The following is a 27090-nucleotide window of genomic DNA, read 5'->3' as shown; positions in this document are numbered from 1 at the left end:
CGATGCACGGGGTAAATACAATTTTAATAAAAATAAAGCGTTGTTTAAAAAAATTAAAGCATTGTTGTACAAAAGAAAAAAAAATAAACCTTTTGTGTCTTGACTTCTGCTAGTCTACTACCTATCAATGATTTCAAACCAAACAAAATAGAAAAGATAATATATTAAGCAATTCAAAATCAAATTAATCAGCTAAAAAATATAAACTTAGAAGATAATATTAAAACAGTCCAAAACATGTAGGTAAAGCAGTCCCAATGGTAGTAGCAAATTAACAGTCCCAAACAGTCCAAATCAATGTAGAAACATTGTCCTTCTAAAACACAGTTAAACAGACAATTCAATTGTATCAAATTGTTCATTCATCCGAATGAACTTCACCTTCATCAATAATCTTTTCTTTCTTGACAATAACTTGTTTCTTCTTTTTTGAACTCTGTGTACAGAAAAATTCATCCAGTAGGCATCTCTTAATTGCATCACTTTCAGTTCCTGTGGTAGTCCTTTCTTGGCCAGAATTCACAATGGGGCTCTCTGCCTCATGGTCTGAAAAAAAAATCCCTAAATAGATAACATAAAACGAGTTAGAAAATGCAATCTTAAAGATAGATAGGTATCACATTTCATATGAAAATGAATACTTAACATACCTCATCATCATCTGAGTCTACAGATTTGACTTCCAATTTTGAAGTCAAATCTTTGTCTTTACCATCAAAAGGTCCAGGGCAGAAAGTAGCAAATAGAGATGAGGCATTCTTAATTTGCATTACATGAAAAGGATTAAGCATATTTTGGAATTGTTCCTTCCTCACAACAATTTTTAACAACATCCCAAAGCCCTACCAAACTTTCAAGTTTCAAGCTCTTTGGAAATTTTTCTAACCACCTAGAAAATGAAAACAAATAAAGTTAACAGTATCTACGCGTTTTGTGTATGTATAGAGGTATAGATCAAAACCCCTTATATATAATTAGTCAAACCTAAAAGCTCACATTTGTCTGGGATAATTTTAACTCTTCAGCTTTCATTCCTAAAAGCTCAACACATTCACGATACCAAAGTAACAAAGGTGTATTACCATTAACATCAACGACACGAACTTTGACCCTATATCTTAAACCATCCCCATTCGAACTTCTATTACATTTTTTACAGAAATACATTCCATCTTGTAAATCCAGTTTTTTGTTACATCCTTGAGACTTGCAAGAGACATAGTACCAATCATATATGCTAGAATCAATACCAATAGTTTTATAGGCCACCCAGTAGTCTCCGAACTACAAGCAAAATTTAAAAAGATGAATAAGTTATATAGACAGTTACAAAGTATATTTGTATAAAGAAATATAGAATTCAATTTAAAATGACATGTTTACCTGAAAAAAATAATTTAAATAATTATTTTTATTTAAAATATTTTTAAATTCGGTAATCGCCACATCATCATATATATATATATTTTTTATAAATAGGTCATTTTTTGTTGAATTGTATGAGTTTGTATTGTTCAATAATACAATTACATTTTTTTTGGATGACCTAATTATATTTTGGTGTGTAGTTGAGTGACATATTTGACTCTTATTCCATAAAAATATACCTTGTCAGTTATCCACTTTATAAGTGAATCATGATTCTTGAACCAACTTAACTATCAAAAAGAACCAACTTAACTAACCAGTCACAAACCCCCACGTCACTCGAATTCCACGTGGAAGCAAATAATTGGTCAAAACTTCTCATCCCACGTTGCATTACTAAATACAAGTATAGAACCAAGCGCTCTGGAAACTTCTAAGACCACCGATCAATATTGACGAAAGACGAAACATTAGATAGGGTGAAGCCATCACCGGAAAACCCGACTCACAACCGGACCGTTGTCGGATCTCCACCGGAAATCCGCCAATAACTTCCACCGTGGCTCCATCAGGCCCGCAAAAGCAGCAGCAGCATCAAAATCTCACCCGCAGAAAGTCGGCACCGCCGTCTACATTCTCGAGTCAACCATCTTCCAGCCCGACCCGGATAGTGTACCGCGAAGCCGCTTTGTCTGAAACCCTGCCGTTTTGGCAAAGTACTTGGTTCATAGTGCTGCTGCTATTGATGGCGCTCTCTCTCTTCGCTCTCGCCATCTTTCTCTTCCTTAACCTCGACGCCGATTTCAGCTCAACCCCTGTATCCGCTGCTTCTGAAGGTGTTCAGGTAATATGCGTTTTATCCTAATTTATATGTAAATTATGAAAGTATTTTCATATTTCTCAACCCGTGAAGTGATTTGAATAGTTTAAAGCCACATTTCATTCGTATAAAAGTTGAATTTCTTTCATCCTGCCATAATTGGGGATTTGGGGGGTTCCACTGTTTAGTTAATTAGTTAAAATTGTATGGATATACACTTTGTATCTAAGAATTATAAAGATCATGTTTTCCAGATTTGAGTTAATACACACAGAGTAATGCAGACACAGCATATTTGAGTATTGTGAAAAGAAAGCTTTGGTTACTGTTGTTGTGTGGTGTTTAGTTTCTGGAACTTTATTGCTTCAGTCTAATTAGGTTGGTTTCAATTGTGTGGAAGATTTCTTATGGGTCAGCAATCAAGTTGATGCATGAGAGGACTAAGTTCCGGTTGCATTCACACGATGTGCCTTATGGTTCTGGCAGCGGGCAGCAGTCAGTCACGGGTTTTCCTGGTGTAGATGATGCTAACAGCTACTGGGTAGGCCAATGATTATTCCATTCATCTTCATTTGTGTTTCATATTGGAGTGAAATAGTTGGGTCTAGTTTTCTGAGATTGTGTTGGTCTTTCGTTTGTCAGATTGTTAGGTCAGTTCTGGACTCACCTGCAAAGCAAGGTGATGCTATTAAAGCAGGAAGTATTATCAGACTTCAGCATATGAGGACAAGGAGATGGCTGCACAGTCACCTTCATGCATCTCCCATATCTGGCAATCTGGAGGTTAGTAGGCTTTGTAATGTGAATGTCATTGGATTCATTATGTCTTAATGTCAGAAAATATAATGCAATCCCTTATTCTATTTCTTCTATGTATGAAGTAATATTCTTTGAAGTGAATGTGATTTCACTCTATACCAGCTTGACCACCATTTACCCTCCACTCTTACATGTTGACCAGTTCAGAGTTTGGCAATGCTTCATGATTATTCAGAATTCAGGACTGCAATCATATAAAATTATGAGCAAATTCCACTTTTAGTCCTCAACTATTGTGTCTTTAGTCCTACTCTTTTAATTTTGTCATATAGTTAATTCCAAAAAGGGTCCATTGACTACTAACAGTTACCATTTTTTATCCTCGACTTTCAATTGGATCAGAAATGGTCCCTTGACTATTGACCTTTATCAATTTTAATCATCCACTTTCAATTTGACCATAAATGGTCCCTTGACAATTGATTTTGTTCCAAATTTTGTCATCCAATTAAATATCCATTTAATAAATATGGCTAATATGAAATATCATCATTCAATTAAAATAGCTTACAAGAGAGGGAGGGAAATTACATGTTGGGATAAGAGGCTTGAATGATAAAATTACTAGTTACTTTATTAAATTGTGAAAGAGTTTTTTGCACTTTTGGTCCCACGACTATAGTGGCACTAGCAGAATTGATCCACGACTTTTGAACCTTGCAATTTTAGTCCACGACTATTGATTTTTTTGCAAAAATGGTCCTTCCGGCCACTTTTCCGTCAAAATTCCACCGGAAATTTTTTTTTATCCATTTTTAACAGGGCTAAAATTGACATTTTACTTATCTCAAAAAATAAAAGAAAAAATTGACATTTGACTACATACAATATTACTGGGCTACATACTACTGCCCCAGGCGGTGGAGTTCCTGGAGCAGGTAGGGCTGTCAGTAAGCAGCGGCGCGGCCGTGGCGTTCCCCGGGCTAGTTGGGTTATCCGGCAGCAGCATTGGAGGCGGAGCCAGCACGCCTGCGGGATCATCCGAAGACATCGAAAAAGCTTCGTTGTATAGATTTCCGGCGAGAGAAGCGGCAGAGATTCTCAAATGCAATCACTTTTACCTTTCCGTTTTATGTATTTCCTTTATATTTTGAGATAAGTAAAATATCAATTTTAGCCCTGTTAAAAATGGATAAAAAAAAAAATTTCCGGTGGAATTTTGACGGAAAAGTGGCCGGAAGGACCATTTTTGCAAAAAAATCAATAGTCGTGGACTAAAATTGCAAGGTTCAAAAGTCGTGGATCAATTCTGCTAGTGCCACTATAATCGTGGGACCAAAAGTGCAAAAAACTCAATTGTGAAATGACAAAATTTTTAAAGGAAGACTAAAGTGGCAAAATTAAAAGAATAGGACTAATTGTGGCAATGTCACAGTAGTTGAGTACTAAAAGTGGAATTTGCTCTAAAATTATTTATGATTCATTATCAAGTCCATATTCTCAAAAATGCCTTATTGATGGGCATTCTTATCTCGTTTTATCCTTTCCCTTTTTGATCATCACTGACTCCTATCCAGGAATTAGCACTTAGTTTACTCTGCATTTCATTAACCATTAAAAAACTGCAGGTTAGCTGCTTTGGTGATGACAATAATTCTGATACTGGGGACTACTGGAAGTGAGTATTGACTATCTTTTGATTTATTCCTTTGCCTTCTTTTAAGATTATTGTTGGGTTTGTAATCTCTTTGCTTTCAATTATTAGACTTGAAATTGAAGGAAATGGGAAAACTTGGAGGCAAGATCAAAGGATCAGGCTTCGCCATGTGGACACTGCAGGGTATCTACACAGTCATGACAAGAAGTACACCCGCATTGCTGGGGGCCAGCAAGAGGTGATCACAAGATGACATCCCTTTTTATCATTGGCTCGTGCTTCCTGTCACTCTATATATACCGTTATAGAACAGGACAGATTCCTTACGCTAACAACTTCTTCCGCACTTTAATTCTGCAGGTTTGTGGCGTAAGAGAGAAGCGTCCTGATAATGTTTGGCTGGCTGCAGAAGGGGTATATCTCCCAGTTACTACCGAAAGCAAGTAATGAATACGATATTGTGTTAGTGTGATTGAAAGCTACTGCATAACTTTTACCCTTTAGTAATATCTTCTTCCATTCCAAAAGAGGGCATAGGATGTTTTGTGCTATTTCCCTTTTGCTGCTCTTCTGAGAGATTTTCAACCACTTATCAACTTCACATTATCATAAATGTTAAGGCAGGCTTAAACTTATAGAGTAGGACTCTTTATCAAAAATTGTTTCTGCTCATCATATACAGTATGCACCATATGACAATGTTTACTCTTGTGCTAACAAAATAGTCATTCCTACAGGGGTGTGTACAAATATATATACTATATAGTTCTATAATATATTACGTTATGTATATAATTATATAATTCATGTTATATATTATATACTTCTATAAACTTAATATAAGCTTGTGAGATTCAAAGTGTTGGCTTATTATGAAAAAAAGAAAGTATTTTAGACAAAACAAATTGTCGGCCATTAGATGGGCTGCACATTTCAGAATAGAGAAAATAATAATATGGAAATAAAATTTATGAATTCTTAGAGCAATACCAAAAGATAAAGTGAAAATTTGTATGAACACCATTGCAACTCGTTTCAATTGCGTTGATTACTTGATTTGCATGCTTATTGACTAAATCACATTGTCACTCAAATGATAAAATAAAATTGTGTCCATTTTATTATAGTTATTAATCCCTCTATTATTTTATTTAATTTAATATTCAATATTAACATTAACTGAGGATAAATTTTCAAAATATAAATATTTTTTCAATATAAATTCTTAATCTCTTATAACCCAAAATTTGTTTAATAATTTTTTTTTTTTAAAATAATCATGATTTTTTACAAGGGAATATCTGTTCTACGGGTTCGAATCTATAATCTATATGAAATAATAATTGAGATGTCATCCCATTACATGATAATTGACAAATTCGTTTAATATTTGATACAATAATAGAAATATAGAATGAATAAAACTTATGAACAACATTCTGAACAATTATTATTATAGCTAACGTGACAATTGACAAGTATATAATATATATATCGATCATATCGTGACAAAATATATAGCATAGCGATAATAATGTAGAAATATTAATTTTTTTTTTTTAAAAAAAAAAGAAAAGAAAAAAGAGTGGCACATCCTCATCCCCATTCGCTTAGGCCCTTATGACCCTCAAGCCATTGGTTATGAATGCATGAAATCACTAGTTTTGCTCTGCTTCATCACCTTTACCCTCCTCACTATATTTACCATTTTCCCTCTTTCTTTGCCGACGAGGGAAGAGCTTTCTTTATTTTTGATAGTCGCTTTCCCCTCCTCGGCTCCTCTTACTTTCTAAAAATCACCAAAAAAAAAAAAAAAAAAAAAAATCTCCTTGAGCCCCCCAAAAAAAGAAAAAAAAAAGAAAAAAGAAAAAATTTCCCCTTGAACCCCTCAAAAAAAAAAAAAAAAAAAAAAAAAAAACAGGGAGAAAAAAATCTCTCCCCCCAAAAAAAAAAAAAAAAAAAAAAAAAAACAAACTCCATTCTTTTCGCAGGCCACAAACCACTACACGTGCTTGGCTGATCCCCCCGTCATAGAAACCATAGTTTCCATTATTTCCATGTTCGTGACAGAAAATTTTCGAATTTCAGAAAAAGCAGAAAAAGAGAAAAATTTTTCTGTGTCTTCTCGGTGTGTTTGGAAGGAGGTAAACAGTGAAGGGGGTCCCATCCTGTTTGTCTCTGGCAGAGAAAAACACACACACACAAAAGAAAAAAAAAAAAGGAATAATTATTATTATTATAATAAATAAACACCCATCCTCCGCTGCTGCCCTGATTTCCTCTCCTTTCTTATCCCATTTCGCCGCCTCGTTAATTCCCATTTCAAACCCTAACATCCCTTCCCGTTTTCTGGAAACAAACGTCCATTTACGGTTCAAAGCTCAGAACTTTTTGGATTTTCGGTAAGATTCAATTTCATCTTCTGGGTGTTTTTTTGGGGGGTAATTTGCTGGTGCTAAATTTGGATTTTCATTTGCTAAATTCGGTTTGTGTTGCAGCTGCGGGTTGAAAAAATTTTTGTGAGAGAATCGGAATAGAAATTTTGGGTTGATTGGAAGATGTCGCTTTTGCCAAAAAGCGATTCGATTCAGATTAGAGAAGTGTGGGATTATAACCTGGAAGAAGAGTTTGATCTGATCAGAGAAGTCGTAGACGATTACCCGTTTATTGCGATGGATACGGAGTTTCCGGGCATTGTTCTACGGCCGGTGGGGAATTTCAAGAACAGCAACGATTACCATTACCAGACCCTGAAGGATAATGTAGACATGTTAAAGTTGATACAACTGGGGCTAACCTTTTCAGACGAGAAGGGAAACCTGCCAACCTGTGGGACAGACAAGTACTGCATTTGGCAGTTCAACTTCCGGGAATTCGATCCCAACGAGGATGTTTTCGCGAGCGATTCCATCGAGCTGCTGCGGCAGTGTGGGATTGATTTCGAGAAGAACACGGAGAGTGGGATCGAGGCGAGGAGATTTGGGGAGCTGTTGATGTCATCAGGGATTGTGTTGAACGATAGCGTTCACTGGGTGACATTCCACAGTGGGTATGATTTCGGGTACCTGCTGAAGATACTGACTTGCCAGGAGTTGCCGGAGACGCAGCAGGGGTTCTTTGCCCTCATCAACATGTATTTCCCGGAGGTGTTTGACATCAAGCACTTGATGAGGTTCTGCAACAGCCTCCATGGTGGGTTGAACAAGCTGGCGGAGCTGTTGGAAGTGGAGAGAGTGGGCGTCTGCCATCAAGCCGGCTCGGATAGCTTGCTCACTGCTTGTACCTTCAGGAAGTTGAAAGACAACTTCTTTAGTGGCTCACTGGAGGAGTACTCTGGTGTCTTGTATGGTCTAGGCGTTGAGAATGGACAGAATAGCAGCAGCAGCAGCACCTATTGTTGACCTACAAAAACAAAAAAAACAAAAAAACAAAAACCAAAATTGTGACAGTATAGGTGATGTGATGTGATGTGTGCGCTTCAAGGTTGCATCTGTATACACACACACTAATTCAAAAATGTTTGTTGTTTATTTATATAGAACAAATTCTCCTTTCTGCATTACTTTCATAACTTCCTCTCTCTTCCTTTGCTGTTTATAGTCACATCTCCTTCCTGCATTTGGGTTAGCAAAATTGCATTTCATGCCCATCTCTATAAAATTCAAGATTTCTATATCCATGCTGCATATCACTATAATTAACTAAATTTATTGCAGCAACCAGGCATATTCAGTTGTACATACACACATAGATTAGATGCAAATGATAGTATTAGACATAACAGTCGGAGTCGATAAAAACTAGCATTTAGTTTAAAAGTGTACTTGATGTCAATTAGAATGCTAGACATGACATTCATGGTCATAATATGCTGCTATTGAATCCGATAGGAAAACTAGTCTCTCTCTTTCTCTCTCTCTTGAGTGTTGACAACTTGCATAACCCTGCATTAATAAACACAAAAGTCCATCAAAAGGTGGAGGTGTGTAGTGCTGCATTTTAGGAATTATTATTAGGTTTCCCAACTTTCGCTACACTAAAATCTTAAGCCCCTAGAATTAATTTCACGACATATGCTAAATCTATCAAAATTTAAAGAGGGGAATGGAGGATGGCACTATGGCAGGGAGGCGGGTTTGGATACACACCTAGTCATGTCTCTTGCGCTTGTGCGTCTTCAGTTGCTTGAAGATGAAGCTGACAACTTCCTTCAGTGTGGCCTTCCTTCCTTCTTTAAAATTCCATAATTCGGGGATCACATATCTTCCACTGGCATTATATTCATTGACCTCTTCCACAGCTTTGATAACCGCAGCACAGATTTCTTCACCCCATTCTTCCTTAAGCTTGCTTAGTTCTTCATCATCCTCATTTATGATTTGCTGCATTTGCAGCAATGTAACAATATATTCTTGAAGGGCACGAAATAATAAAATGGCACAAGTGTAAGGGCAAACCTCAGGTCTATCATGAATATTGATAACCCTAAATGGATGCCAATTAGGGTCCTTCACTTTCTCCTGCCAAAGAGAACACAGTTCTAAGGCCTTCACATCAGCTTCCTCAGTTGAAAACCTTTGCTTGCAAACGTTGTGGAAGGCTTTTCCGTCAATTTCTCCCATTCGTCTTATGCCAATATGAGAACGGCCACTATTCAGCAGATCACTCAAGCCCTTCAAAGAAAATTAAAAGCTCACTGTCTAGTGTCCACAGATATATATTCTTTTAAAACAGGAATGAGAATGAACCCCAGTCCCGGAAGAGATAGAGGTAAGAATAATACTTGATACTTCAGTAAGGTGCTATGGATATGACACTTTGAACTGAATCAAATACCATACCTGAATCAGTAATTTACGAGCTTCTTGCAACTCATCATTACTCTGACGTTCCTTTAAAACAAGAGCATTATTCATTTCATCTAAATCTTTCATGTCTTCAATTTTTTCATCCAGCTGCTCCTTCATTTCCTTTATTTTTTCCTGTACAGCTGAATCATCGTCACCTCCCATGTGCTCCATCACATCCAGTTTTCCCTTAAGCTCTTGAATTTCCATTTCAAGTTTTTGCTTGGCATCAATGTCCTTTTCCAGCTCAAGTATCTTTTGCAAAGCTGCCTCCTTCTCTCTCTGCAGATTCGAAAATAGCAAAGAATCATGCAGGCTTCATCTTAAAAAACAAAAGCAAAAGATATCCAAGCATACTCTGTACAACATGATTTTAGCTAACTCATTACATCTTTCTTTTCCTAATAATATATTTGGTTACTTGTGAGTGTGCATTATTTGTTAGGGGCTGGGAGGTTGAGAATTCATCGTGACGTACCTTGTGCTCTTCAATAAGCCGAAGGACATTCTCATCAGCTTTTTTCTGCTCCTTGGAAGCCATTTCAAGCGAAGAATTTCTTTCATCATTCTGAAGTACAAAAATATCAAGTCATAAATGAGTCTTATACCTGTGGAATTATGGAAAATATGTTCTAAAATCTTGGTAAAAAGTTTATGAGCTCAGTATGAACACAAAGCTGTACAATTCAACTGTGATTTGTATATTATAACAGAAGTCAAAACAATTATCAACAAACAGATTGGTTGCATTTGTCTATTCGCAGAACATTTTCACATAGGATAATATCCATGACTCCCACATAGAGAGATGTGTTCATCATTACCCTTTTCTTCTCCTCATCAAGTTTTAGCTTTTCTCGCTCAGTCAAGACTTCACGCTTATTCAGCTCTCTGTTCCAAGAATCTAGTTGCTTCTTCTTCTTCTCCAATTCCGAATTCAGTGTTTCCTGTTCATGCAACACCCTCTGGACATGCTCCCGTGCAAGACGCTGCATCTTCCTAGATTCTGCAAAATAAGAGCACAATTTACAATAGCAACTTATCTGATCCTTATCCAGGGAAAAGAACATAGTAGACAAAAATATATGGAAGAAAATCAAATTAGGTTATTGTATCTTGGGCCAGATAATTTCACTATCTAAAATGGATACACAGCAGAATACAACATCCTTCAGGAGTCCACACAACTAATACAATTGAAGCAAAACATGCAAGGTGAAATTCAACCAAGCACACCTTTTTACATAAGACTTACATAAGGCTCCCACATCATGTGGGGTCTCGGGAAGGAACTAACTCTGCGTGTAAAGTAATTTGACATTTTGGGGCTTGAACTGATGACCTAACTACCGATTGATGAGCACATGTGCCCACAACATCTAAACCCAATGTTGTTCATACTTTTTTCCATAATCAGATGGTTAATGGAAAAACCAAAAAAACAAAAAAAATCAACAGAGGAAGAAGCGTCAAGAGAGAACCTTCATAAAAAGCACGGTGAAGTGTGTCCTTCTCCTCAATCATTCGACTGAGAGACAAGTTCTTCTCATTGAATCTTGTTGTCAATGCAGACAGATTTTCATTCTTCAAGTCAAGCTCATTGGTTAGATTGGACAAAATTTTATCTTTGTCCCGCTTTTCTTCTTGTAAAAGGTCAGTGATTGTTTTCAATTGCCTTGTCTCACGGAGGTAATAACCAACTGCCCCTTCTGCTTCGTAATCATCTACTTTTGCAAACCAACCATAAACATGTGAACTAGGTGAGCTCCTCTCAGCAGTCCATTCTTTTTTACTGTGGCACTCAGCTTCAAAGGCATTCTCAAAAAGTATAGCATTTTTATAACCATTCCAATCACTTTTTAATTTGATCACAACTTGGGAAGTCCGCGACTTATCATCACAGAATATTTTCACCTCCTGAGCTTCATATTTGGAAAACCTTTTTAACCAATAATCTTCTTCTTCTACTGCAGTCCCGTTTGCATTGTCCTTCGATACATTCACAACAATACCTGTCCAAGGCCAACAATACAGATTATTATCTTCTGGTGCAACAGCACGCTGTGGCAGTGGCTCAGCTTGATCTCCTAGATCGATCTCCAAATACTTTGCCAATGCCACATGGTTTGCTTTCTGTTTCACACTTCTGTTTGCAGAACCTTTGCCTACTCCTGTAGCATGCTGAAGGAGGTCCTTGTACTTGTAGTCTTGTTTCTTCTTTCCAGCACAGAACGGACATCTAAGGCACCCATTTGGACCCTTTACTTTGTATTTACCTGACCTCAATTCCTCATAAGGTTTTTCTTTATACTCATTGATCTCAGACTCACTCAAGTCCGATTCTTCATCTGAGCTACTCATCTTCTGCCAATCAAAAGCAAAATTGTGTTGAAACAAAATACTCCAACAATAGCACCGTATCAAAAGCGAAGTGAAACAAATTTATGGAACTGAAAAATGCTGACAGATACTCCATATTTAAATACCAAGCTAACAGTGGTTCACAACACTAGTTAAGCTAGCAAAATACTTCTCTTAGGTTGAAAATCAGAGAGCATGTGTTCACGTAAGAACTGGTAAAGAATTAACTACTAAGCATGCTGCTGATGCCATAAAAACATACACTGAAGCATGTCCAAGTTGGAAAAGGAACAGGTTATCCTGTTGATGCACAAATCATGAAATTATAAGGCTGTTTGAACCATATGAGAGTACATTGCTCTACAAAATTCAAAACACAATATAAGACCTAGTTTTCAAACAGATGAACACCGGTATCAAACTGATATCATCTTAGTAGCTCCCAGGTTAACACTAACATCAAGCGGTAGCAAAATTATCTCGAAATTTCACAATATTCTCGAAATAAATTAAACCTAGTTTTTCACTCCCCGCTAGAAAAACAGAAAGCGGCACAAGCTTTACTTCACGTTCCACATTTCAAAATCAAACCCCCACGGAACGATCTCATAGCTCCGTTACTAACATTTCCAATGCACCTATTCCAAACCTTGTCTAAAATTCAGCTAAACAGATGCCTAGAATCAAATAAATCCATGCAATTGAACAAGAACAAACAAGACACGAGTGTAATGGAAGAGTTGTAGGAGCTGGATAGAGAGATTACCTGCGAGTTCTTAGCAATGAAAGTCCAGAAATAATTGAGAGACTGAGAAATCCGAGTGACTGAGAAGAGGGGAAATAGGGCTTAGCTCGTGACTCTCCTTTTCTATTTTAATGGTTTGTTTGGAAATCTGAAAAAAAAAAAAAAAAAAAAAAACAGATAATTTTTGAAAGTTATTTTAAAATTTTTCTTTTTTGAATACTTTAATAAAGAGAATAAAGTTAAAAGAAAATATTTATTTTGATTAATGGAAAAAAATATGGAAGAATTGATCACGACACTTCAAAAACAATGAATTTATTATTATTTTTTTTAAAAATGAATTTTTTTTTTTGAATACTTAATTTTGTTTTTATTTTTAAAAAAATCCTTTTAATTTGTATTAGTCATGTTAACACACTTATGTTTCCGAGGAATTTTTAATGAGTTAAATCACAATGATTCAATCATTTATTAGGTGAAAAGACTAGTGTTGAGTCTCCATAAAGAATCACTTTTACAAGAAGATGAAACTTTCACACTAGCATCTCTAAGGGAACACAAAAACACCAAATTTTAACACCAAAACATCATTCCATCAATTTTTGATGCTCCAATCCAACGCCAAATGTCAAAAAAAAAAAATAAAAATGGCGGAGGTGAACAATGCCGCTCCATTATGTATTTTCTTTGTTTTGTTAAATACTTCAATTTAAAAATTATATTATTAAATATAAATTATACCATTTTAAAGATCTAATTGAGACGATTAAAACAAGACTAATATTTATATATTATTTAAATTTTCAAATAATGTTTTTAAAAAATTATGTTAAATTGTACTAAAAATATTATTATTTATATCACAAATTATATTTTATATTAAACTAATTAAATTCGAACTAATAAAGTTTTAAATTTTAAGAAACTAAATTCTTCTATTGTAGCCAAGCATCTTGTGCTTAGATGACACATCTGTCCCTCTCCTTAAAGGAAGGTCACAAGATCGAACCCGGTGGACCCAAAATAACATTTGGTTAATGAGTTGGAGATGAATAAAATTTGGTGTGAGAATATTCTGTTTGATGTGCTATTTGGTGTAAATTTTTGGCCTAATAATTACCTGAATTTGATCTCGTATCGTTGGTGCAATCTTTCTCTCAAAAAGCTTAAATGGCCGATCACTTGACCTAAAGTTAACACTCTAGTCCTGATATCGTGGCATTCAACTCCCACAAACAACATCTGGGAACTAAGACTTCCCAAGCTAGAGTTTATGCATTTGAACTCTCTTCTCTCAAAAAGCTTAAATGGTCGACCACTTGACCTAAAAGTTAACACTCTAGTCCTGATATCGTGGCATTCAACTCCCACAAACAACATCTGGGAACTAAGACTTCCCAAGCTAGATTTTATGCATTTGAACTCTTTTCTCTCAAAAAGTTTAAATGGTCGACCACTTGACCTAAAAGTTAACACTCTAGTCCCGGTATCGCAGCATTTAACTCCCACAAACAACATCTTGGAACTAAGACTTCCCAAGTTAGAGTTTATGCATTTGAGCTCCCCAAGTTGGTAGAAATGTAAAGATGGACCACTTGTAAGCAGAGTTAATATCATTTGTTGGCTGAAAGACTGCTTAAGCGACTCGATTTACCTCTTTTAATGACTTATGATTTAATTTCTCCAAACGATTCGATTTACCTGTTTAATGACTCATGATTTACCTTTTTTAATTCTTAAGTATGGATTTTGATGACTTAGAAATAGTTTGATGTAAACTAAAAATCTAATATGAAATTTTTTATTTTTTATTTTTATTTTTTTTTTAAAGGCGGGAGCAGAAGACAATAACATTGGACGCAGGGAAGATGACGAAGTAGGGGCTAGGGAAGCACTAAAATCTAAGTAAAAGCTGCACCACACTCAATAACAATCCAATTGGTTACAGTGGTCAAGTCACAAACTACAGTGCTATAATGGAAAATGAGTAATATTACACTGATTTTTATTTTCTTTTTCTTTTTACAATTACGGATTATATAATGAATTAATTTCACTTTTGGTCCCACGACTTTGGATGTTCTATCACTTTTGGTGCACAATTTTAAAATTTTTTAATTTTGGTGCCTAACTTTGTTATTTTTATCAGTTTTGGTCCTTTCGGCCAAATTGACAGCGAAATGTTGCTGGATTTTATATTTTTAGGGGTAAAATTGTCATCCCAAGGAAACATCTTCAATATCTAATCAAAATCACTGTAAAATCATATCTATAGGTGTTTGATCGATGAGAATAATGGGGAAGACGGGCAGGAACCAGACAGATCTATGGGATTTATAGTTTCGACCATTGGCAAACTCTTCTTTTCCTCTTAATATGATTTTTCTTTTGTTTAAATATTGAAGATCTTTTCATAGTATGACGATTTTGCCTCTAAAATATAAAATTCGGAAATATTTTACCTTCAATTTGGCTGGAAGGACCAAAATTGATAAAAATAACAAAGTTAGGCACCAAAATTAAAAAAATTTAAAGTTGTGTACCAAAAGTGATACGAACTCAAAAGTCGTGGGACCAAAAGTGAAATTAATTCTTATATAATTAAATAAATGCTCAATAAAAATGATAAATAAACAGAATATAAATAATACATATACATCATAAACAAATAAGAAATGTAAAGTTTAAATAAATTTTATATACGAAAGGGAAAAAGAAATTAAAACAAAAAGAGTAGGAATGAATAAAATTTGTAATTGCCAAACACCTTTTGCTCAGATAACATGTACTGACCTCTCCTATGTGGAAGGTTATGAGATCGAGTCTTAATGGAGGCGTTGTTGACTCTTTGTACTTCATTAGGTTGAAAAAGTATATTTGAACAGATACTACAATCTAATAGAATTAGTAGCATATAAAAAATGCATTTTTTTACTAATGTTAAAATTTTATTATTATTTGCTCTTTTATAAAGAAATACACGAAGTGGCACGCTCAAGTGAGAATCAATTAAGGATGGCAATGGAGCAGGGGCAGGGGCAAGGACGAGAACGAGGAATAGGGTCTCTATCCCTACTCCCGAATTTATCCCCCATTTCTCGACTTGTCCCGTTCCCTGTGGAATTTTTTTCGGGGACATGCATTTTCCACCCTGAGTTTTTAATACATGTCCTCATTTTTTTAGTAAACTATAAAATAATATATTATTTAAATTATACAATTAAGTTACAAATTTATATATTTAAATGTTCAATTAGCTTAAAATTCTGTTTGTGTAGACGATGATATATCCCACACATTAATCTCCCAACCATGTTTTGTTCTCATGACTGCGCCCGTTTTGGTCGTGGGTCACCGTTCCTGGTTCTGTAAGAGTTTATAAATAATTGGGCCCATTCAATTCTCCTTTGAAGCAACCATCATTCCGAGTATCCCACATACTCACACAACCGACATTTTGAATCATTAAAGCACATCGTGGTAGTCTCGTGCGGGAGTCACTGTTCTGACAAGGAGTGATATAGTAGGGAGTCCGAGCCCCCCCCACAGTGACACACTTCGTTCCATAATTTAGTTGTCCCATTGAACCCAGGTGCCAGGTATCCACTATAGAACTTTATTCCAAGGGCTTTAGACTCATTCCTCGTGTCAGCTTCTCTACAACTTCTTTACTTAACCTTTGGTTAGCGGACTCGCTACGTTGTCTTTTGACTTCACATAGTCAATCGAGACAACGCCAGTCGTGAGAAGTTGTTTAATGGTATTACATCTACGACGTATATGTTTAGACTTACCATTATACAGATTATTCAGTGTTCTCCTAATTGTGGCTTGACTATCACAATACACCAATTGGAGGTACATGTCTTTCCCAATTAGGAATATCCTATAGAAAATGCGTATGTAGCCATTCAACATCTTCACAACATTTGTCTAAGGCTAGCAACTCAGATTCCATCGTGGATCTGGCTATCACGGATTGTTTAGAGGATTTCCATGCAACGACTACACTGGCTAGTGTAAACACATAGCCACTCATGGACTTAGAGTCCTTAATATCATATATCCCATTATCGTCGCTATACCCTTCAAGTACATCAAGATATCTTGTATAGTGCAGTCCAAAGTCACGAGTATACCTAAGGTATCCCATAACTTTATTATTGCCTTCTAGTGCATATCACAGGGGTTACTCGTATATATGCTGAGTTTACTAACCGCAAAGGCAATATCCGACCTAGTACAACTCATAAGATACATCAAACTACCAATAACCCGAGCATATTCTACTTGAGAAATACCCTCTTCATGGTTATTAGTTAGATGAACATTTGTATCAAACAGTGTCTTAGCCAATTGATCATCATCCTTGTTAAATTTAGCAAGGATTTTATCAATATAATGAGATTGGCTCAATACAAGACTATCAAGTCTTCTAATGATTTTAATCTCGAGGATTAAATCAGTCAAACACACATCCTTCATGTCGAATCTCGCATTTAACATGTTTTTGGTAAACTTGATCAATCGATCGTTACTACCAACGATGAGTATATCATCTACGTATAAACAAAGAATGACATACCCGTCTATCATTTCCTTAATGTAGACACACTTGTCACTTTCGTTTATATTAAACTCATTGATTAACATCACATGGTCAAATTTCTCGTGTCACTGCTTAGGCGCTTGTTTTAAACTATATAACGATTTAACCAATTTATAAACTTTTTTCTCTTGTCCCGGAACCACAAAACCCTCATGTTGTTCCATATAGATTTCCTCATCTAACTTGTCATTCCAGAAAACTGTTTTCACATCCATTTGATGAACTTCCAAATTCCGCAGCACGGCTATGACAAGTATTATCCTAATGGAATTTATTCTCGTCACGGGAGAATACGTGTAGAAGTAATCAAGGCCATCGCGTTTCCCCTAACCTTTAATTACAAGCCTAGCTTTATACTTCTCGATTGAACCATCTAGTTTCATCTTTTTTTTTTAAAGACTCATTTGGACCCTAAGGGTTTACTACCCGGAGGAAGATCAACAAGTTCTCAAGTGTGTTTTTGTAAGATAGAATCCACTTCACTCATAATAGCCTCTTTCCACATTAGTCATTTCGTAGAAGTCACAACTCCTACATATTTTTGAGGCTCATTTTCTAATAAACAAGTTAGAAAATCCGGTTCATTTTCTAGTAAACAAGTTAGAGTACTAGAATCATACTCTAACAAGTAAGTTAGAAAATCAGGACCAAATGATTTTTCAACTCTTGCCCGCTTACTGCGTCTAGGATCGAGCTCGAGTTCTTTCTCAGAATCTCCACTATCATTATCCATAGCTTCGTCAAACGTTCGTTTTGACGTACATGAAGATTGAATTATGGATAATGCATCTTCCTCAAATGTTTTTAGTGTTTCTTCGTCAGTTTAGGTTATACAAATGGGTAGGAAGTTTCAGCAATTGGTTTTATCTAGTCAAAACAATTGTAAAGCTCGGGAAGTATGTGAAGATCCATTTGAGGATGCCAAAAGAAAGATTGAAGGTGAAATTGGTCCTATTTTCTTTGAAGAGGGTGAACGACCCACATGTGGTGTATTACAAAATTAATCACACAGTAGGTCAAAAGGTGATTGCAATAGAAGGTTGATTAGCACAATGCAAAATAACCATGCTAGAGGTCGAAAGAGTTATGCCAAGTCTGTTGAATTAAACACAACATTCTTAGCACTTTAGGTCAAGAAGTCCATACAGATTATTGATAATGAGTGTTTGTACGAAAGAGAAATACTGATAATGCGGTGGTGTGACATATAAGCGAGACTAGTAGCTCAAGAGTTTACGCAGCGACCCATAATTGATTGTTGTCAAATATACGCTCCCACAATGGATGACATTAAGATCCACTACATATACCATTGACAGATTAATAAATTTAGATATGCAGTTGATGAACGTCATGACCGCATAATTATGGGTCATTAGACGCTAATGTTTATTTGGAAAAATCCATGATGGATTTATAATTCTTGAAATAAGAAAAGAAATAAAATCACATGTATTTTGTTGAATTACAAAGGCTTTATTTGACTTGAAGTAGTAAGCAATTGACTGGGAGATTTCCTCCTGAAGTAGGAGTATGTAAATATAAATATGTACCATTATGTGCTCATTAAGGAGTTGCTAATGGAATTATTTATGCATTATATCTCAGTCGAAGTTGATGGTTTAATTAAATGTTATTGAAATACATAGAGAGCTTGATGATATTGTATTTGGGAAGAAATTGCTAGCAACATTTAGCACACACCCCATAATGAAATATTGGAATAGTGTTTAATATATCCTCCAGTATCTTCGGGGTACAAAGATCTTGACATTTATGTGAGAAACCAATATATGACTTTAATGGACTACTTGGGTACTAGCTATTTTGTTTGATCCCCATAATGTCAAGTCTCAACTGGTTATGTCTTGTTTTACCCCTACTATCCTATATGAGGGCAATAAAGCTTGTGTTGCACAAATGATAAATATGTATGTTTAAGGAATTTTTGACAAAGCATATATAGCGTCAAAGTTCAACCCACATGAGCTCTAGAAGAGTCACGAGATTATTGTACAAAATGTTCACTTTAGTGACAATCTTGAAGATTGTACCATATCTCTTTTCTATACTTTTTTTTTGAAACAATATTTTATTGTATTAGAACGTGTAGACTTTGAAGATTGTTATCTTCAGGGGGGTATCATTTACTTGAATCAATCTTGGATATTGGGTCCTGAAGACCAACAGATGTACTCTTTTTCCTTTGATTGAGTTTTAATATAATTTTCTTAATTAAAGGTTTTCTAACGAGGCAACTAGTGCAACACATGAACACACATATCATGTATTCTTTTCTTCACTTGGTTTTTCTCAATGAGTTTTTCTCACGAGGTTTTTAATGAGACATGCACATGGCGAGATAATGGGCGACCAGGAGTGTTATAAATACTTATTTTATATGTGGCCACAGGCCATTATCCCACTTTCTCTTACTTCTATATTATTTGTATACGGTTATCTCTAGTGTGTATAGATACAATTAATTATTAATAACAAGGAGTGGCCCGTATTTTATGAGTTGAATGTGTTCTTCTTCTCTCTCTTTTCTCTTATTCTCTGTAATATTTTGAGCACCGTTTCAAGAATACAATTACACAAGATTCATCCAAAACACACTATAATTTACAGCAAATTTGGATTAATTAAGTTTTCTCTTGTCTTTTTGGATTAATTGCATAAAGAAATTTAATTTGAAATAGTTAGGCCTTCGTAGTGAGTAGATCAATCGTTACACCCTGCTGCGCCCCGCGCCTCCCAAAACGACGTCGTTTTGGTAAGTTATGTAGGGAGTTGACGTGATTATGTGTATTTGTTGATACAATTATGTGTATTTGTTTATACAATTATGTGTATTTATTTATACAATTATGTACATTCATGTATACAATTATGTGTATTATAGTATAAAATTATGTACATTTTTGAACATGAGATTTTTTTAATAAAGAAAATTAACTACCAACACAGGGTAGTGAAATTTAAAAAAAAAAAAAAAATTGAAATGACGTAGTTTTGCATTAGGACTCACAATGAATGCGCGCCCTGGTGCATGATATAAATTGCCGTGAGTAGATGCTTAATTGTCCTCTTGATTTTTGTACCAATTATGCTCATGAGTCTTAAGATTTTTTTTTTAATACTTATGATTTTTTACAATGTAGTGTATGTTCTATACTTTCTCAAACATTTGCAGCCCAAAGAATCTAAGCCTCCACCACCGGAGCTAGAACCTTTGACCACCCATTTAAAATAGTAATCGAGATGTCATCACACTTGATGATAGTTGGTTGAGTCATAGAAATTTAGTGCTATCTATGAGAGTAAAACATTTAATTAGCTACATTACTCAAGGGCATTTGGTCTAGTGGTATGATTTTTGCTTTGGGTGCGAGAGGCCTCGAGTTCAATTCTTGAAATGTCTCGTTCTCACCTTTTTGATGCTCCACTTAACGCCTAACAACATTAAGCGACCAACGAAGTACATTAGAACGGATCTACATAGTATTGATAGAATATTTACTCAATAAGTTAGTGTGCGGGCATTTGTTGGTATGATTCTCGCTTAGGGTGTGAGAGGTCCCGAGTTCAATTCTTGGAATGCCCCTTATTGTTTGGCCTATCACTTTTTGGGGGTGGGCGTTTCGGGTTTTCGGTTTTAAAAAAGTTAAACCATTCGGTTTAACATTAGAGTTCGATTTAAGATCCCCTAATTTCAACATTTCCTAATTTTTCGAACATACTACCAAACAATACATATTCACATAATCCAAATCCGAATTCTAAACATTATATAACAAAATAGCAATCCAAAATTCAAACACAATACTAAGTACTAATTACCAAGCATCAGTTAACTTTTTTTGCAGAACCGACTCTTCAGTTGGTTCATTTGGAATATTTTTATTGACAAGATGAATAATCATCTATCTGTATAGTTGATATTAGAAGAACAAGGGTAAAGTACTATATAGTTAATTTTTGGACACAATCTGGCTTTGCTAGTACACTTGCAATATATTCCAGTACTAGAAAATAATTCTAGTGCACTAAAAATAAAAATTAGAATGACTGTAAAACACATTATTAAATTTATAGAAACATGAAACTAAGGAAAATGCTGAATATTGTAAATATAACTCAAGTTAGATATAATTGTGAGGTAAAGAACACTTGCAACAAACAACAAAACTGCAATGTAAAGAACAAGCTATAAAGAAATCAAATAAAAAATTTAAGCGAGATACCAGTGAGAATAAGAACTAAACAGCGGAGCAGACATCAAGGGACCTGGATTTTTTTTTTTGAATGCCAAGGGACCTGGATTTACTTTTATTATTATTAATATTTATTAAAAAAATCATATGCTATTCGGTTCGGTTCAATTTTTGTCAAACCGTTCGATTTCGATTTGGTTCGGTACCGAACCGTCGATTTTCTATTACTAGTTCGGTTCGATTCGAATCGGTCCCAATTCTAATTGGATAAACCGAACCGAAGTACCCACCCCTACTGCCTTTGTAATTCTCCACCGCATAACATGAAACTTAATTTATGACGCCAATTTTAGTTCATTCTCACTCCAAGGAAAATAAGAAAACACAAGTATTGAAGTCTCATAATGAGATTGCAATTAAGAAAATTGTGATGAAACCAATACAAATAAAAGGATCTAATGAGTGCTGGTTTAAATCTATATTACGAATTCAAATTGGATCATTGGGATTTCGAGCAAGATTTTGTCATTGTCAAAGTTTTTTAATTCAACAATAATATGTATTGCATAATTGTTTATAATGTTTTATCAAAAATCTATATAATCTTTTTATAAGGTCTTGAATTTGCCTTGAGAAAGGAAGGGAAAATGAGACTTGAGAAAGGAAGGGAAAATGAGACTTGAATGCTATGTGTTTAATAAGTTGCCCCGACTAGAATTGCTACCATTATAGTTGAGTTCAAGACTAGTTGGCTAGTCCAATCTCTTTGAGAATGTAGGGATGAATAAGTTGATAAGCAAAATCTATTAAAATATAAATAAAAATCAAGGATTTGAATTTTATAAAATATAAACGCAACGGAAGAAAGAACAAAACAAGAGAAATTCAAGTTGTGTGTAACACACACTCTCCTTAAAACACATTCACTACCTCCCGATGATGCTACAAGTATCGTAGCGTCAGTCTTCCTGGATAAAATGAATTACAGTAATATAGTTGAGTACTTAAGCTATATTATTTTTCGGCAAACTAGAACAACATGAGAGCACTTTCAATTTTTTTTGGGAAGTGTTGGTAGAAATTTTCAAGAAATAATTTGAGAGACAAATGGAGAAAAATCAAGATTTTGGAGTTGTAAAAATCAGCAACTACAATCTGTCAATACCAAGATATTTATAGGAGATGTTCAAATAATTAGCATTAAATAAACGTGTATTAAATATCTAATTAAAAATCAGATTGTAACCTCCAGAACGAACCATTAAATTGGAAATAACACTTGGTGTTACGTAATTAATTCTCAAAAAAAATAAATTGAAATGAATAAGAATTAATACTTAAAATAATCATAATTAACTAATTTTACCGAAAGGTAAAACGGCAAAATGTACCCAAAAGGTGCATTCAAACTGCAAGGTGAACTGAAAAGTCACCTGGTCAGATCATATCGTAAGGTCGCGAACCGTCCAAACCTAAAGTAAATTTTTGTAAAGTCGAAAGTGCATCTCACATATATTTATACTATTTTATAGTCAGTTACAATGTCATTTTTATTAAAAAATTTCTTATAGAGAATAGCATTGACATTCTTGTTATATCTCTCTTAGTGCAAGCTAGGTCATCACATGATTTTGATCCTTAGACGATAATCTAGACAAGGGTGGGCTTAGTTTGAATCCTAGTTTACCTTTGCTTGCTTATTTGTTATCTTATATTGTTTCTTTGGTTTACTTGCTATCTTTCCACTACATCACTTTTGTAACTACCATCCATTTTTTTTGGATTGAACCAAATAAAGAAGTTATTAAATTATTTTGTGCCAATATCTAATAATTCCAACCCACTCTCTAGCATGCAACATGCAACCCTATTCATTGTTGGCACTTAGTGATGGTATAGCTAGGATTTTGTTACACTTAGGCCAAGTAGGCATTAAGCTAGAGTAGCATATTGATGGATCAAGGAAGTGAAATTGGGCTTTGGACTAACCAAGAATGCATGAGAGATGATAGATCAGAGCAAGTTGAATTCTAATTCTGCTTACTGAAAATGACTAGAGGCTAACACCAATTGTTATATATACCATGGACACATAATATGTTTGTAACTGCAAGTATAAAATATATTACGTTACTGCAGACACATAATATGTTTGTGTAGTAAACATATTATGTGTCTAGTTAACATATTTTGTAACTGTAGTTATCAATTTATGTGTCTGTAGTTATCATTTTTTATATTTGTAGTTAACATGTTATGTGTCTTTAATTTATTTACAAGTATATATACAATTAATTGCAGGTATAAAATATGTCATGGTCAACTGCAGACATATAATCTTAAGATTATTTTAGACTAAGGTCCATAATACAAGGTAGACCTTCATCCATGTCAAGCTAGGACATCAAAGTTCTTTTGTCAACAAAAAATAAAAAAATAAATAAATTCAATAATGGTTTAAGACTATTAAGACACTATAGATATTTTATTCAATAACTAACCCAAAAGGAAAGACAACTTTATCAACACTTAATAATTTGATCGATCATTGCATTTTTCAATAATTAAAGATGGTTTTGTTGTTCAAAATCAAAGATTCCCGACACCTTCTTCATCATATATTCAAAGATCCAACAACTTCCAACCTTAGCCGGAAAACATAAGATCCCATTAATATATATATATATATATATATATATATATATATATATATATATATGATATCTCATGTTTTCTAACTTCGTCGAATATATATTGAATCCCATTAATTCGTTCAGACTCATAAAAAGATAAATCGAGTCAATCTAATTTTGAGATTCAACACTAAAATGTATGTTTCTGCACACAAAGAGCAGAATCTCTACCCTATCACTAGAAACAAGTGTGACCAATGCTCTGGAGACTATTTATTTTTAAAAAGTATAAATATTACCATCTCATTTTATGTATTGGTTTGATGGGTGGGGGGGGGGGGGTGTAGGGGGATCACATAAAGAGATACCCAAATAATAAAACTAGCTGAGGAATACTCAAAAAGAGATCATTGGACAAATTTTGTTGAATATCAACCGGGGCACAACAAACATTGGCAATCCCCATTAACCTTAATTAGTAATAACAAATTGGGAAGCAAAATTAAATTAAGTTAAATATAAATCATTAAAGTACACATAAATCCCACCAACAAGATAAATTTGCTCCCTAAAAATATATTCTTTGAATGCTTCAAATTTCCAAAGTAATTAAACCTAAGGGAACATGCATTTGATAGAGGAATTTTCGGCTATGAGAATTGAAATCAAATACGTTTGAATTCCAAACTTAAGGGTCTTTTATCGTCTTTGTTCTATAAATGAGTAAAAACTATAAATCTTGAGATATATCTCAATTAACCTATAAATACTACCTACCAGGACTATGTGGTCTAATGGTATCCGGGTTGGACTTCCATTTGGAAGGTTATGAGTTCGAGCCTCAGTGTGGGGGCGTTATTGGCTCTTTGTGTTTTAGTAGGTTGAGAAAGTATATGAACAGATACTACAATGTAATAGAGCTAGTAGCATTCAAAAAAACCTATAAATAATGTTTAAGTGAATTGGAATGAAATTGTTGTAATTTTTACCTATAAATAATGTTTAAGTGAATTGGAATGAAATTGTTGTAATTTTTTTTTTGAAAGGGAAATTGTTGTATTATTTGTTTAAGTGAATGGAAATTGAAAAGGCAAAGAATGGGTTATCAACTTTGAAATGGAGAAAGGAATTGAAGAGTAAATTAAAAAGGGTACGAAAAGGAAGGAAATGCCAACATCACCTACCTTAGTTTTCAAACTTAAATTTTCATTGTTCTTTGTGCAATTTATTTATTTATTTTTGTATGAGGATGGAAATTCGTAGTCATTAATCACTATTTGAATGTGTGTTATAGGTGATGAAGTGTTATAAAGTGCCACAACATTCATAATCAAGCAAGGCTAGGCTGCAAGGGTTTTTTAGTCTTTTTCCCTTAGTTAGTTATAACTATTCCTTAACTGCCTATTAAAGGCTTAAGCTTCTGCTCTCTGAATTCTTCTTCTTCTTCATTACAATGTGTTCCGATTCTTCTCAGTTGAACTCAAGATGAACTTCCCATCAATAAACATTCTTATTCTTTCATTCTCAAAGTGATTCAAGCTAGAATCCATCATCGTATCAGAGCGTCACCGAAGTTACGCCACAGCAGTTGTGATGGAACCAATCGGCGACGGGAATTCGAACCAGACGCAAAATGCAGGAGCTCAGTCAAATCCGAATCAACCTTCCTTGAATCAACGAATTGAGGACTTCGATGATCCTCTGTATCTACATATTACAGAGAATCCGAATTTGAGCTTAGTTTCACCTCCACTCAACGAGCTCAACTACGCCTCTTGGAGTAGGTCAATGAGAATTGCGTTGGATGTGAAGAACAAATTTGGATTTGTTAGCGGAGCTATTCTGGTCCCTGAAGAAAACGATCCAAGGGTTGCAGCTTGGAGAAGGTGCAATCGGATTGTATGTTCCTGGATATTGAGGTTTGTAAACCCTAGCATTGCTGATGGAGTCATGTATCTTGACAAAGCATCGGACATCTGGAATAGTCTACAGAAGAGGTATTCCCAATCCGATCCCCATAGAATTTCAGAAATTCAAAATGAAATGATTAAAAATGTTCAAGGAAACATGAGTGTTAATGAATACTTTACAAAGAGCAATGCTCTATGGCAACAAATGAATGCCTTGAGGCCTTTACTCCTATGTGAGTGTGTGCCTAGGTGTTCTTGCACTCTTATGAGCAGAATGCAGAAACAAAGAGAGGAAGACCAGATAATCCGCTTTCTAGAAGGCTTAAATGAAGATTATGAAACTGTGAAATCTGGAGTCCTTGTCATGGACCCCCTTCCAGACATGGAAAAGGTTCTAAATATGACCTTAAAGCTAGAAAGGAAGATCAAGGGATCAATAAGTCAAAAATGCAGTGAGTTTGCTCAGACTAATGCCACTTATAACAGTCAAGTGCAAGTTGGAGAAGAACAGTCAGTTGTTGCTACTTTTACCCCTGATAATAAGAAGAAATTTGGCAACAATGGAGGGAAAAATGTGCCAAAATGCACCTTCTGTGGCATGCTTGGACACACTGTTGAGAAGTGTTACAAGAAGCATGGCTATCCACCTGGATGGGTTGCAGGTTACAAGTCTAAGAACAAGCACTCTCAAAATATGCAACAACCTTCCAGCTCCTCTGTGAGTCAGGTGTCTGATACAGGGCTGTCTGTAGATCAATTCCAAAAGCTGTTATCCATGTTGCAGAATCAAAATCAAGTCTCAGGCAACTCTGCTGCTGTAGCAGTTACCACTCCTGGGATTAAAGCAAATTTCAGAAACTCTGTGGAGGCTCACAATGAAGGTAGTCTTATTCCTCAAATCCATGTTAATACTGTTCTGAATACACATATGGTCTGGATTCTAGATTCAGGAGCAACAGACCATATTACAACAGGTTGCCTACTGATGTGCTTGGTGGGATTTCTCCTTTTAAGAAGCTAACTGGAAAAGAGGCTGACTATAATCAACTCAGAATCTTTGGGTGTTTATGTTTTGGTGCCACCATTCCACAGGGAAGAAATAAGATGGAATCAAGGGCAAGGAAATGTATCTTTCTAGGTTTTCCTGCTAATGTAAAAGGCTAT

At 35.0% G+C, this 27090-nt stretch overlaps 4 protein-coding genes across 7 annotated transcripts; 3 read left to right on the top strand and 1 right to left on the bottom strand.

The window, feature by feature from the left end:
- Positions 1-1792: 1792 nt before the first annotated feature.
- On the top strand, positions 1793-5338 carry LOC109163197 (stromal cell-derived factor 2-like protein). The gene is made up of 6 exons (XM_019311955.1): positions 1793-2212; positions 2589-2729; positions 2831-2971; positions 4576-4625; positions 4713-4842; positions 4965-5338. The coding sequence occupies exons 1-6, from the start codon at positions 2114-2116 to the stop codon at positions 5049-5051; spliced, it is 648 nt and encodes a 215-aa protein (XP_019167500.1). The 5' UTR covers positions 1793-2113; the 3' UTR covers positions 5052-5338.
- A 1214-nt stretch (positions 5339-6552) lies between these two features.
- Positions 6553-8172, top strand: LOC109163133 (probable CCR4-associated factor 1 homolog 6). 2 transcript variants are annotated; one of them, XM_019311873.1, is made up of 2 exons: positions 6553-7007; positions 7117-8172. In XM_019311873.1, the coding sequence occupies exon 2, from the start codon at positions 7163-7165 to the stop codon at positions 8003-8005; it is 843 nt and encodes a 280-aa protein (XP_019167418.1). In that variant the 5' UTR covers positions 6553-7007; positions 7117-7162; the 3' UTR covers positions 8006-8172. The 2 variants fall into 2 exon arrangements, with proteins under 2 accessions (XP_019167418.1, XP_019167417.1); XM_019311872.1 differs by having other exon boundaries at positions 6555-7006; positions 7103-8172.
- A 120-nt stretch (positions 8173-8292) lies between these two features.
- LOC109163132 (factor of DNA methylation 1) lies at positions 8293-12683 on the bottom strand. Of its 3 annotated transcripts, none has more exons than XM_019311869.1 (8): positions 12579-12683; positions 10933-11815; positions 10276-10457; positions 9930-10019; positions 9446-9733; positions 9062-9277; positions 8753-8986; positions 8293-8548 (listed from the first exon to the last, which is right to left on the bottom strand). In XM_019311869.1, the coding sequence occupies exons 2-7, from the start codon at positions 11810-11812 to the stop codon at positions 8753-8755; spliced, it is 1890 nt and encodes a 629-aa protein (XP_019167414.1). In that variant the 5' UTR covers positions 11813-11815; positions 12579-12683; the 3' UTR covers positions 8293-8548. The 3 variants fall into 3 exon arrangements, with proteins under 3 accessions (XP_019167414.1, XP_019167416.1, XP_019167415.1); XM_019311871.1 differs by having other exon boundaries at positions 10933-11812; positions 12579-12662; XM_019311870.1 differs by lacking the exon at positions 12579-12683 and adding an exon at positions 12075-12099.
- Positions 12684-25609: 12926 nt separating this feature from the next.
- Positions 25610-26947, top strand: LOC109163062. Its single transcript, XM_019311780.1, has one exon. The coding sequence runs from the start codon at positions 25610-25612 to the stop codon at positions 26945-26947; it is 1338 nt and encodes a 445-aa protein (XP_019167325.1).
- The last annotated feature ends 143 nt before the right edge of the window (positions 26948-27090 follow it).

This window comes from Ipomoea nil, unplaced genomic scaffold, assembly GCF_001879475.1.
Source record: "Ipomoea nil cultivar Tokyo-kokei standard unplaced genomic scaffold, Asagao_1.1 scaffold2975, whole genome shotgun sequence".
In the NCBI taxonomy this organism is placed as follows: domain Eukaryota; kingdom Viridiplantae; phylum Streptophyta; class Magnoliopsida; order Solanales; family Convolvulaceae; genus Ipomoea; species Ipomoea nil.
The sequence above is the reverse complement of the archived record's forward strand: the minus strand, read 5'-3'. Positions and strand labels throughout refer to the sequence as shown.

What these genes read in the sequence shown, in the direction of transcription:
- LOC109163133 (XM_019311873.1), top strand. Translation starts at nt 7,163, where the DNA reads ATGTCGCTTTTGCCAAAAAGCGATTCGATTCAGATTAGAGAAGTGTGG.
- LOC109163197 (XM_019311955.1), top strand. Translation starts at nt 2,114, where the DNA reads ATGGCGCTCTCTCTCTTCGCTCTCGCCATCTTTCTCTTCCTTAACCTC. An exon ending in ATGATGCTAACAGCTACTGG is followed by an intron (nt 2,730 to 2,830) that starts GTAGGCCAATGA and finishes TTCGTTTGTCAG; the next exon opens with ATTGTTAGGTCAGTTCTGGA. An exon ending in CCATATCTGGCAATCTGGAG is followed by an intron (nt 2,972 to 4,575) that starts GTTAGTAGGCTT and finishes AAAAAACTGCAG; the next exon opens with GTTAGCTGCTTTGGTGATGA.
- LOC109163132 (XM_019311869.1), bottom strand. Translation starts at nt 11,812, where the DNA reads ATGAGTAGCTCAGATGAAGAATCGGACTTGAGTGAGTCTGAGATCAAT. An exon ending in GGCTTATTGAAGAGCACAAG is followed by an intron (nt 9,734 to 9,929) that starts GTACGTCACGAT and finishes TCGAATCTGCAG; the next exon opens with AGAGAGAAGGAGGCAGCTTT. An exon ending in CTCGTAAATTACTGATTCAG is followed by an intron (nt 9,278 to 9,445) that starts GTATGGTATTTG and finishes TTTTCTTTGAAG; the next exon opens with GGCTTGAGTGATCTGCTGAA.
- LOC109163062 (XM_019311780.1), top strand. Translation starts at nt 25,610, where the DNA reads ATGGAACCAATCGGCGACGGGAATTCGAACCAGACGCAAAATGCAGGA.